Raw genomic sequence first — 12,024 nt, forward strand, 5'->3', positions numbered from 1 at the left:
TACCAAAAAATGCACAAAAGTTGTGATATATTTATTCAATAGAGACACATAATCATTTAGAAATCGCGTTTCGGGGCTTCTCCACTACCTCCCCAACGAGCGAAAGGGCTGAAGAGTGGCCAAGCACGGTGCTTGCCTCCTTGGATGTATTTCTGGACGTTGGGCAAGGCATACAGGCGCTTGATCAAGGCGGCGATGTTCGGATTATCCTTCAGGATGCAGGGGTGTAAGTAGGACAACTGATCGAGGGATTCTACGATCAGGAAGTCAGCGTACGACAGTTGGTCTTCCACGAACCATTGCTTGTCGCCCAAGTTATCGGATAGCCTCTTCACCACGTCCAATGTCTAGTATAAAGATGATAATACATGTTTTATAAATATATGTAATATATAATCAAGAATGTATTTATTTATACTAAGGGAGAATGAATATGTCGAGACTATCGACGGACACGTTGAGCCCCTAACCCCGTCACGCTAAGGGGGGGGGGGGAAGGAGGCGGTCTTATTTTTTGCGTCCTCGCAGCAGCGTTAATCGCGTCGAAAAACGTAATTTTTAAGAACCAATGAGATTGCAGTATTATTTGATTTTATTAAAGCGGAGGAGCATACCGGGGGGGCCCAACGGGTGGAATTGGAGAAACGCTAAAAATAATCTCGACATATTCATTCTCCCTGAGAATAAATAAATACATTCTTGATATAATATAATATAATAAATTAAATTAGACGATTTTAATATATGTCTAACCATATGCCTATACCATCAATAACATAATCAACATAAGTATGGCACATAATGAATTCGGTTAATGATAGTCTGTCATGGGGTGATTGCGAAATAGGAAGTTTCCGAACAGGAAACTCGTCCCTTCCTACTGTTTCCGTTGGCAAAATAGTTGCTTAGTTTGATGTCGAGAAATACTAGCGTAGACACGTTTAGGGTTGAAATTCGAAAAAATCTAACAATTTAGTTATATTTATCTTCTGATTCAGTAATTCATCATTATTTTACAAAAGTAAGCGTTTTGAAAGCATTTCAGTTTTCAATAGGCCACCAAAAAAGCTGCCGGCGGACTGCCGGCGGACTGTCGGCGATTTTACGGGCATCCTCCAAATACTAGGAGCAGTTAACTGACATGGAGACGACCCGAGGTGATAATCACCGATTTTGTTCAAAGTCGGGTATAATGTACACCTCCATGTAACTTGAAAAACCTGCGAGGGAAAAGTTGCGACGGGCTTTCGTTTTGCCATAGCAACCGAAAACGTTTTTGACAACATGATTTGGAATTATTTCCATTGACCAAATTGAATTAAAACTTGATTAAATTAAATTTTTATAATCAATTAAAATGTTTTTTACCTTTTTGAAATTTTAATTTTTTTTTTTTTAAAAGGATTCACTGGGGGGGACCCTTAAAATCCTACAGATTCCCATGTTATTTTAAATGGAAAAATCCCAAATCATGTTGTCAAAAACGTTTTCGGTTGCCATGGAAAAACGAAAGCCCTTCGCAGCTTTTCACTTGCAGGTTTTTTAAGGTACATGGAGGTGTACACTATACCCGAGTTTGAACAAAATCGGTGATTATCACCTCGGGTGAGAGTTGTCGTGAGAGTTGTCAGTCCGTCGGTACGTAATGGATTACGTTGTCATTGGTGAAACAGACTATCATTAAAAAAATTGAATTGGGTGAATAGGAAGTGTCATTCTTATGTTTATTATCTTAATTATGTCTATACTGAATACGTTTTTCGTTTCAAACACGTACCATCGGAATCTGCCGTTGGTTTTACAAATACTTTTCGGAAGATAAATTGTATTTCTGTGACATTATTACCTCGGTAATATAATTTGGAAGAAAGTAAATATCTCTACAGGGTGTAATTTTAATCTTTTTATCCTTAGTTGGAGTAATTCAGGCCTTCAATTTCTCATTCGCGATTTGGCGGAAACTCTTTCATTTTTTTTGAAACAGGTGGATACTTCTCTCGTTATAGATATATTCATAAGTAACATAATAACAATAAGTATGACAATTAACGAGATTTACAACCAAACTGATTTCCATTGTTAATGCGTAATCAAGATGTTTTCTCAGTACAGAGCCCTCTAGTGTCTAAAATATGCGAGACTTCCGCTAAGCTGAAATATCTGGTTTCCGATAGATCGCCGGAATATTAGGCTAAAATGATAAAAATTAGAAAAGCTTTTCTCGGCGCCACGAGCTCATGTTTTTTTTATCACGCGTGATTCGCACGCGGGCTTCGAAACAAAGTCAAAGCCCCTCGCGACTCCAGAACGTGCTCTCCGATATTAGGCTTAAATTTTTATCAAAAAGTATTCATCCAAAACGGTAAGTCGCGAGTCCAAGTCACAGCTTGAAGAGAGTATCAGGGCCGAAAAAAGGTTCGGTTAGAAAATTAGCATTAAAGCAATAGGAAGTGTCATACTTATTGTTATTATGTTACTTATGATATATTATATATTTCAAGTATTAAATTAATTTTTGAAATTACCCTCTTTTTGCCCATCTCTTGGAATACTTTATTTTCGTCTGGCGGGTAGTAGGCGTGGCGTGAAACATCCTGGAACAGGTCTCTAGACATCTGTTCTATGGTTCCAGCTTTTATCTTGCCCTGCTCCGAGGTGGGCATTAAACCATACTTATGAGCCAAATACCTGATGAATGGAATTAACAAATCAATATTTAGTAAAATAAATATAGGTAAATTGTATCGCGAAAAAATACACTTAAGTACCTTACCTGACAACAATAAGACTCTGTGAAATCTTGACATCACCGTCGATGAAATAAGGCAGGTTCGGGAACTCCAGACCCAAGGTGTCCTTTTCGTCCAACCATTCACTCTTGGTGAAATCGACTGGGAAAGTATAACGTTTGTCTTCGAAGTCGATTCCGAGATGGTGAAGAATCATTCTAATCGGTTCGGCAAAGCCACGGATATCCCAATAACCAACGACGGGGGCCATTTTCACCAGGGAAGGTAATTGCAAAGTTAGGAGTGGAAGAAAAACTCTAAATGCTTCGCAACGGGTCCCAACACTTAAATAAGGTGCCAGACGCGATAGCGCTTAATCTAATCAAGGAATAGACAATTAAAGTTACTCCCCTACGGACGAAGTGCGAGTGTTATCGGGAATGTAGTCTAAGAATATTCCTTAAAAGGCAATAGCGACTGGACGCGTTCACGGTGCGGCTATATAAACTATAAAAACCTCTACCGTTCCACTACAACCGCTGGGAGCGTATAGCCAGAAGTGTATATTAGACTCCGAGAGAGAAGTGTATATATTATACTATTTGAAAAAATTAACTAGCTGATATTCCAAATTAAACTTCGGCAGAACAAAATAGTTATGGTGAAATACGTCATATAGCAATTTTCTAGTCTATAAACTAGCTGTGTCATTTTTTCATTTTACATCATCAGGTGAAGTAATGGCTTTTGTCCCATTGGGTCGATTCTCATTAAACCGAATCCCATTCAACAGACTGTCTAATACGACCGACAGTCCCATTCGACCGACATTTCGTTTGCTCACAAGTGAAAGCATGAAACCTAACCTAACCTAACCTATCCTAACCTAACCTAACCTAACCTACTTCGATTTGGATAGGTAAAAATATTCTATAAACTTTTTCGAATAAATGGGATTCGACCCAATGGGATTGCAAAATTAGAATTCTATCAATTTTGAAAGTATATTTTTTGATTCGATCCATTGGCAATTCGGCCCAATAGGATTATATCCAACGGGAATATACCAAGTAATGTAGGTGGGAAAGTCTAGCCATGATGTGGCGTATGCTTCAGTGGTTGGGAGCAAAAATTGCCCTCACCGATAACTGCCTCGGATCTACGAAGGTGCATTTTTTCCTCTTAATAGACTAGTTGGATACTTATATCGTAATAAAACTTATATACTTCTGGTATTATCAAGGACAGAGGGGTGTGTCTAGCCTTGCTATCGAACTAGTAGAAGAAACCGAATATTTCGCAATCGACAGAAATTATGAGTAATGTCGAATCACGGTCAAATTATTAGTGGTATAAATTTCTTCAACGCTGTTGGTTATTTATTCCGTGTTTACAGCAGCAGTTGAAAGACTAACATTGGTCGTGTAATACACGGTTCGATTATTCCCTTTAGAGGCCTTAAGAGCTTATGTATGTCTAATTCAGAATATAATAATAATTATTTTTATGGCTGAAATACGTATTTAAACATAATTTTCAAATAGAAAGATTGCCAACTTGAAATTAAAGGTTGTTATGAATACCGCTTAACTTGATTTTTTTATATAACTATAAGTTTATAATATACTAGCTCCCTATAAGTTAGAATCGTACATAGGCTGTGCGTTAACAGCGGTTTCTCCCAAGACGTCAAAGTCGCCATCTGATGGCGAAAAATCGAAATATGAACTTGCCTGTCAAATCCGGTTTCGTTTCAACGACGAGATTGAAGCTCGTTAAGCCTAACACGAGCTGTCGCCAAGAGATAAGCTTTAAATTACGAATATCTTACGACAATACCTGTTCATATTGAAATGAATTAAATATTCTTCTAAAATGTTGACACATTTGTGGTTTCGTTTAAATTTCCCTCAAATCAAGTACTCGAAGTCTCGAACATCATCGTTTACTTGGCATACTCGAATAAGTAATTGGAGAATACTCGTCGATTATCGAATAATAAATAATTGCATAATCGGGTACCCGATTACTCGAATAAGCGACTCTAACAATTGTAAGTTCAAACAGGGTTTTAGCAACTTTTTGGGGTGGCAATAATAAACGGGACCTACAAGACGTACAAACAACCAATGCTTTGAATAACCTTGGGGATGGACTACGGTTTTGAGTACGTAGTGCATCTGCCCGGTTTTTCTTCAAACAATATTATCAAATTTTTGTTTTGGTTTGGGCTGTCTCTCTTTGGATGTCGGCCGGCGTTAGGACTTATTAGTCTTAACGTCCTAAGCAATATACGAACAGACGGTACATTCATAATTAAAAAAAAATTATAGTTTAATGTTATTTTACTATTCATTACTATAATTAGGCTAGGCTAGTGTACTAGTCTTTTATATCCCACTAGTCACTATAATGTTACTAAAGTTGTGGAAACTGTGGTTCATTCAAATTAAAGGAATTTTTTTCAGCATTGAAAGTTAGTTTATACTCATTTCAAATTTAATTTCCTAATTACTCGAATAAAACCAGCTCCTAATCAAGTATACTCGATAACCCGACTCGTTAAAAATGTTACTCAAGGTTTATACTTGACTCGAATAAGAGAAGATTTATCCTTAATCAAGTACTCGATTACTCGACTCGACTTCAATATTAATCGACTCGAATACTCGATGAAAAATAAATTCTTACTCGATACCGACTCGATTGCTTAAAATCAATACTCACACAGCCCTGCAACAAACCTATCGCCGCCCGTGTAAAGTTTAAAACAAGCGTTTCTACTTACTAACTTCGCGCGCTTCCGTTCATCTCATATCCATGGAGATGGCTGTTTCCGCTATCAACGGAAGTTGAAGAAGGTAAAAGTCACTTATACCGGTTCTGATTTTTTATGGGAGAAATAGCTGTTAACTTTAGATCTATGATGGATTCTAACTTATAGGGAGCTAGTATATTAGAAACTTATGACATAACGTAATATTTTAGAGGTTGGATGGAAGTCAACTTGTCTAACTGTTATCCTCCTGATCCAGCCCATTGACCGTTGGTTAACTTCTCAACGTTGAGCAAACCACGAAGACGCTCGAGCAAAGTAGCGATTTATCTTACAAGATGCGGAGGTGTAAGTAAGACAGCTAATTGAGGGGTTCCGCGATCAGAAAATAAGCAGACGACAGATGGCCATCGATCAAAACAAAAGACAAGGAATGGACAAAAACAGTGATGAATTTATTTAAGAGAGACCAGAAATCGTATACAGTCTTTTATTAATCACGTTTCGGGGCTTCTCCACTACCTCCCCAATGAGCGAAAGGACTGTAGAGTGGCCACGTGTGGTACTTGCCTCCTTGCATGTATTTCTGGACGTTGGGCAAGGCATACAGGCGATTGATCAAGGCGGCGATGTTCGGATGGTCTTTCAGGATGCAGGGGTGTAAGTAGGACAACTGATCGAGGGATTCCACGATCAGGAAGTCAGCGTAAGACAGTTGGTCATCCACGATCCATAGTTTGTCGCCAAGGTTATCGGATAGCCTCTTCACCACGTCCAATGTCTAGTACAAAAGAAAATATGTTTTATAAATATATATAATATATATATCTAAGACTGGGCGAATAGCACTTTTAACCTGTCGAGGCGAATATCGAATACCCAAATTATTTTAATCGAATACCGAGACGAATAGTTAGGCTTAATTCATATACTAACTTATCGAATATGGTCGAATAATAGGCCCGAATATTTGCCGAATAACTGGTTTAATAGAAGAAATATTTTAAATTTTAATATCTAAATAGTAGAACTGAATTATATAATGACGTCATAAAATACTAAAACTATCTGTACCCACAGGAATCCATACCTCTACTTGGAATGCTTATCGCGGCAGATTTGCGTATCGATGTGGCTGACGGTTTTTTGACATCACTATATGTTAACTTAACAAACAACAACGTGAGAGGGGAGCGCGCGCAAAGGGGATTTTTTCTCTCGTAGGCGGGGCCAAAGCCGTCAGAGTGATCTTACCGTACGCGTTACGGCAGGATAAGCATTCCAAGTAGAGGTATGGATTCCTGGTACACACAATTAAGTATCTGCTGAGAGCCAACTGACCGATGACCTACGTTCTTTCCTATATAATTGCCCTGGTCAGTCGTCCTAGCCGTCAACCGCCAAGTGAGAGCTCTACCATAGAAATTTCTTCCCCCCCCGGAACGGGTTTTGTATTCACCCTCCCCATAGACAGGCCGATTGGAGAGGCGGGAATAAGACTCTATATTTTCCGAATAAGCGTCGAATATTTACCTAATAATAGAAAGGTTATTCGATATTCGAATAATACCAAAAGCGGCGTGAAACTAATATCGAGACGGTTATTCGACTGAATTATTCGGATATTCGCCCAGTCTTACTATTCGACCGAATTATTCGAATATTCGCCCAGCCTTACTATTCGACCGAATTATTCGAATATTCGCCCAGCCTTACTATTCGACCGAATTATTCGAATATTCGCCCAGCCTTACTATTCGACCGAATTATTCGAATATTCGCCCAGCCTTACTATTCGACCGAATTATTCGAATATTCGCCCAGCCTTACTATTCGACCGAATTATTCGAATATTCGCCCAGCCTTACTATTCGACCGAATTATTCGAATATTCGCCCAGCCTTACTATTCGACCGAATTATTCGAATATTCGCCCAGCCTTACTATTCGACCGAATTATTCGGATATTCACCCAGCCTTACTATAATGTATCTCTTTCCAGAGAAGTTGTCCTAATGGTATTCCTTTGAATCATGTGCCTTACTGCCTTCGCAGGCTCCCGTTAATTTTTCAAAACACTATTCGGACGAGAAAATACATCATGTAGTTATTTTACATACCAAATACATATTATAAATATAATATAAAACATATCCCTGTCCAGTTTAATTTTTACGTTTGAAGTAATACCTCAGTTGGCGGGAGATTCCCGGCTATTAAAAAGTGCGTAGAGCTAGCGAAGGTGCATCTGGCGTTTTTATGGGCTAAATGAATACTTTTCTCATAAATATTATGATTTTCTGATTAAAACCTTACGAATATGGTGAATCTAACTTGATTCCAAAATCAAATCCGAAATTAGGCATATCCAAATTTGAGTTTGATCGAAAATTACAATAAACAATGTGTTATTTTTGATCCAATTACAATTCAACTTTATTCCGATTTTATAAAAATCAGGTGATCGAAAGAAAATTGGATTCAAAATGGTTGCAATTCTAGTTGCAGCCAAAATTTGACATTAGATTGTGTCATTTTCATAATTTAATTAAATTAAATATGTATAATATATTAATTAAAATTATTATTAAAATTACCCTCTTTTTTCCCATTTCTTGGAACACTTTATTTTCCTCTGGCGGGTAGTAAGCGTGGCGAATAATATCCTGAATCAGGTCTCTAGAAATCTGTTCAATAGTTCCGGCTTTTATCTTGCCCTGCACCGAGGTGGGGACTAAGCCATGCTTGTGAGCCAAGTACCTGAAGAATGGAATTAAGAGATGAGCAACTTTTGGAGCTCGGCATATATCACTTCCGGGAGAAGTAACTTTCGCAGGCATCCACTGATTATTTAAAAATTCGCTTAGATGAAAAATTTGTGCGAGACGAAATAAAAAGCTATAGGAGCAACAAACACAGCACCCCACACAAGGAGAACGCAACCCGTCAAAAGTCGTGTATTTTCTTGTGTACATTTTTCATTGGTTAGACCTTTAGCGCCTACTGCCGTCGGAAGGGGAAAATTCGGAAATTGTCTTCCCCCTTTCCATAAAACGTGTAGCGTAAAGGCTCGTCCAATGAAATTTGTACACAGCACTGCGTTAGCGTGTTTAAAGGCTAGCTGCGTTCTCCTTGTGTTTGTTGCTCCAAGTTAAAAGGGTTATAGGGATAATATGGGTTTTTTAAATAAAAAAAATCCACTATTCGAGACTGCGAAAGTACATGCCTGGTTGGGTAGTTCTCTCTTTGATATAAATTATTCTTCTGGTAACACGTAACATGAACCAAAATTAAAAAAAAAACTTTTAGAAGTACCTGACAATAACGAGACTTTGTGAAATCTTGACATCACCGTCGATGAAATAAGGCAGGTTCGGGAACTCCAGACCCAAGGTGTCCTTTTCGGCCAACCATTCATTCTTGGTGGAATCGGCTGGGAAAGTATAACGTTTGTCTTCGAAGTCGATTCCGAGATGGTGAAGAATCATTCGTATCGGTTCGGTATAACCGCGGATATCCCAATAACCAACGACGGGGGCCATTATTACCTGGTAAGGTAATTGCAAAGTTACCAGTGAAAGAACAACTTAGAGTTATTGCCAATCCCTTAAATAAGGTACCAAACACGATAACCGTTAATCTAATCAGTGGCCAGACAATTAGAATTACTGTCCTACGAAAGAAGGGCAAATGTAATCTAATCTAGAATATTCCTTATAAGTCAATAAAGACCACACGCGTTCACTGCGCAGCTATATAAACTATAAATTACTTCTACCGTTCCACTACAACAACTGCGAAAGTGTTATCAAGGACAGAGGGATGTGCCTAGCTATCTAGCCAGTTTAAAAAACCGGTAGTCCACAGAAATGATGAATAATGGAGAATCACCGTTAAATTATTAGCGGTATAAACGTTGAAAATTCTTCCTCCTCAACAAAGCGGGACGATCTTTAGTCGAATGTCATTATCATAAGTTTATGATTTTTACTATAAGTGTGTCAGTCATTTAAAATATTACTATATTAAGTAGAACTGACAAAGAATATGCTCCTGTAGAGATAACACAAGTTGGCAAGCCAAAATATACCTCTCCTCGGAAGAGTTTTTAATTTTCCGTGAAGCGTAACTGTATCCGTAGTTCTGCGGTAGAACGCTCACCTGTCGTTCAAGAGGGCTCAGGTTCGAATCCCGGCCGATTAAAAAATTATACTACACCCAATGACAAAAAGAGGGTGCTTTTGGAAAAACCTTTTCCCTGATTCTAAGAAACTGCGTACGCATAGATTACCCTTTGCCTCGAAAATGCGAACGCGTTCGCAGGCCTGACAGACAGACACGGTGGTTGTATAACCCCTCCTAGGGTACAAAGTCCCCTCGGAGAGGTAATAACAAACGAATGAATTTGCCTGAAGTTCACCAAATCTCTCAGTAAAAATTTAACACGTACTCTTCGATACCTTAGTTCCAAAATGAGGTATCTTACAATTTCAATTTGAAGTTTAAACGTATTTAAGTTTTAAAATATGCTATTTGAAAAATGTCTTTAACGGTGCCATAAATCGATAGCATTGAAACTACATGGGTATTATTTTAATTTTAAATGGAAGTATAAATGCTCTCTGGAAAACCGCAAAAATAAAATTCGTTTAGGCCAATTTACATAGTTTTTGAACTAATGTGAAATAAATTTACTAACTTATGATATTGCTCGCAAATAAATATTTTTATTCATTAACAGGAATTTTCTACTACATTCTATAACGTGGCACCACCAGTTAGTAATAACACAGGGACATACTAACCAAGACAAAAACCAAAAATTAAAAACTAATCAATTATTGAAAATATTTTTTAATTTACAAAAATAAGTACAGTAGTACGTATTGTATGTTAGAGGTCGAATAGAGGTCAAATTGTGTTTTTACTATCGAGCTGGGGCGTCCCCGGAACCAGCCCATTGAGCGTAGGGACCATACAAAGGCCACGCGACGTAGGTTTTCCCTTTGATGTACTTCTCGACATTGGGCAAGCTTTCCAGGCGTTTGATGATGGCGGCGATATTAGGGTAATCCTTCAGGATCTGGGGGTGTCGGTAGGACAACTGATCCAAGGCTTCCACCATCATGAAATCCGCGTAAGACAGCCGGTCGTCGATAAACCACCGCTGGTCGCCGAGGTTCGCCGAGATGGTTTTGACGAGGTTCATCATTCTTTTTTGTTGATACTCTTGCAACACTGGGTTGGCCGTGGACTTGGAAAAGGCGAAACTGGTCAAATCGTTCATGATGTCTCGGGATATCTGCTCCAAAGTGCTCGCCCGTATCTCGCCTTGTTCGGTTTCGGGAATCAAGCCGTGCTTTTTGGCTAAATACCTATTTGGAAATATTTTGTTAAGAAACTGTCAGAGTCAAGGCTGCATCTTGTGTTAGTAGGGCCTAGATAATTTTTTAGTAAGCCCTAGATACTTTTTATTAGGCCCTAGATACTTTTTTCAGTAGGCCCTAGATACTTTTTTCAGTAGGCCGTAGATACTTTTTTTAGTAGGCCATAGATACTTTTTCAGTAGGCCCTAGATACTTTTTTAGTAGGACCTAAATACTTCTTTAGTAAGCCCTAGATACTTTTTTATCTGAAATGTTTGTTAAAAATAAAGTAAAATTTACTCTTATCTCTATCGTAGGCCCTAGGCACAATGCCTTCTGACTTAAGTCCTATATGGTAAATCCGTCACTAAGCTTTGTATCTAGTGTGACTTAAGGTAAATCCGGCTCTAGGCACTGTGCAAAGTGCTTTATGGTAAATAAATAATTTTAGAGTAAACACTTATACCTGACGATAGCGATACTCTGGGTAATTTTGAGATCGCCGTCGATGTAGTAAGGAACGTTAGGGTACTCCAGACCCAGCGTTTCCCTCTCTTTCATCCAATCATCGGCGCTCAGTTCCGGAGGTGGGCCGAAAACGTACCGTTTGTCTTCGAAATCAACACCGACGTGGTGAAGAATCAGTCGAATCGGTTCGGCCAAACCTCGTCTATCCCAATAACCAAAAATCGGCGACATTGTACAAGAATGCGCGACAATAAAATATGGAATTGAAAAAAGAGTTTCAACGCTTGAGTGGTTTTACGTCTCGTAAGAGGCTACCCCGAGAGATAAATGATTCCAGACCGAATAGGTTCTATGAACTTCTTTCGGCTAACAGTTAAAAAGCCACTATTGGAAGAAGCAAGATTAGGAAGACCTTGATTTTCTATCGAATGTACAACGCCTCTTTTTGTTTCATTGTCTAAACGAGTTATCAAAACCTAAGAGCCAGTATCACGTTAAATACTTTATTAATAATTTGTACCAAATACTTCTACAAAAAACGAAGGAGTTAAAAACCTAATAATAAATATTTAATTTCCTTTACTTAATAAATTTAAAACACCTAATACTTCTATAAATATTTATTTAAAGTAAAATACTAAATGCTTCTTATAGTCCAAGAGCCCAAGACAAAATAAGCATGTGA

The 12,024-nt window shown here is 38.3% G+C and overlaps 3 protein-coding genes across 3 annotated transcripts; all 3 read right to left on the reverse strand.

Moving 5' to 3' along the window:
- Positions 1-3,057, reverse strand: LOC149924850 (glutathione S-transferase-like). Its single transcript, XM_090161517.1, has 3 exons — positions 2,774-3,057; positions 2,526-2,688; positions 1-347 (listed from the first exon to the last, which is right to left on the reverse strand). The coding sequence occupies exons 1-3, from the start codon at positions 2,998-3,000 to the stop codon at positions 57-59; spliced, it is 681 nt and encodes a 226-aa protein (XP_090017643.1). The 5' UTR covers positions 3,001-3,057; the 3' UTR covers positions 1-56.
- A 2,882-nt stretch (positions 3,058-5,939) lies between these two features.
- Positions 5,940-9,129, reverse strand: LOC149924851 (glutathione S-transferase-like). The gene is made up of 3 exons (XM_090161518.1): positions 8,821-9,129; positions 8,103-8,265; positions 5,940-6,286 (listed from the first exon to the last, which is right to left on the reverse strand). The coding sequence occupies exons 1-3, from the start codon at positions 9,045-9,047 to the stop codon at positions 5,999-6,001; spliced, it is 678 nt and encodes a 225-aa protein (XP_090017644.1). The 5' UTR covers positions 9,048-9,129; the 3' UTR covers positions 5,940-5,998.
- A 1,083-nt stretch (positions 9,130-10,212) lies between these two features.
- On the reverse strand, positions 10,213-11,670 carry LOC149924852 (glutathione S-transferase Mu 4-like). The gene is made up of 2 exons (XM_090159955.1): positions 11,338-11,670; positions 10,213-10,880 (listed from the first exon to the last, which is right to left on the reverse strand). The coding sequence occupies exons 1-2, from the start codon at positions 11,568-11,570 to the stop codon at positions 10,433-10,435; spliced, it is 681 nt and encodes a 226-aa protein (XP_090016081.1). The 5' UTR covers positions 11,571-11,670; the 3' UTR covers positions 10,213-10,432.
- Between the last annotated feature and the right edge of the window lie 354 nt (positions 11,671-12,024).

Source organism: Leiobunum rupestre, chromosome 10 (assembly GCF_980474605.1).
Source record: "Leiobunum rupestre chromosome 10, qqLeiRupe1.1.hap1, whole genome shotgun sequence".
In the NCBI taxonomy this organism is placed as follows: Eukaryota; Metazoa; Arthropoda; class Arachnida; order Opiliones; family Sclerosomatidae; genus Leiobunum; species Leiobunum rupestre.

Bases quoted from the DNA above. Each gene is read 5' to 3' on its own strand.
- LOC149924850 (XM_090161517.1), bottom strand. From the start codon at position 3,000: ATGGCCCCCGTCGTTGGTTATTGGGATATCCGTGGCTTTGCCGAACCG. The intron at 2,689-2,773 runs GTAAGGTACTTA...TCCATTCATCAG, and splicing joins CAGAGTCTTATTGTTGTCAG to GTATTTGGCTCATAAGTATG. The intron at 348-2,525 runs GTAATTTCAAAA...TCTTTATACTAG, and splicing joins AAGAGATGGGCAAAAAGAGG to ACATTGGACGTGGTGAAGAG.
- LOC149924851 (XM_090161518.1), bottom strand. From the start codon at position 9,047: ATGGCCCCCGTCGTTGGTTATTGGGATATCCGCGGTTATACCGAACCG. The intron at 8,266-8,820 runs GTACTTCTAAAA...TCCATTCTTCAG, and splicing joins CAAAGTCTCGTTATTGTCAG to GTACTTGGCTCACAAGCATG. The intron at 6,287-8,102 runs GTAATTTTAATA...CTTTTGTACTAG, and splicing joins AAGAAATGGGAAAAAAGAGG to ACATTGGACGTGGTGAAGAG.
- LOC149924852 (XM_090159955.1), bottom strand. From the start codon at position 11,570: ATGTCGCCGATTTTTGGTTATTGGGATAGACGAGGTTTGGCCGAACCG. The intron at 10,881-11,337 runs GTATAAGTGTTT...ATTTCCAAATAG, and splicing joins CAGAGTATCGCTATCGTCAG to GTATTTAGCCAAAAAGCACG.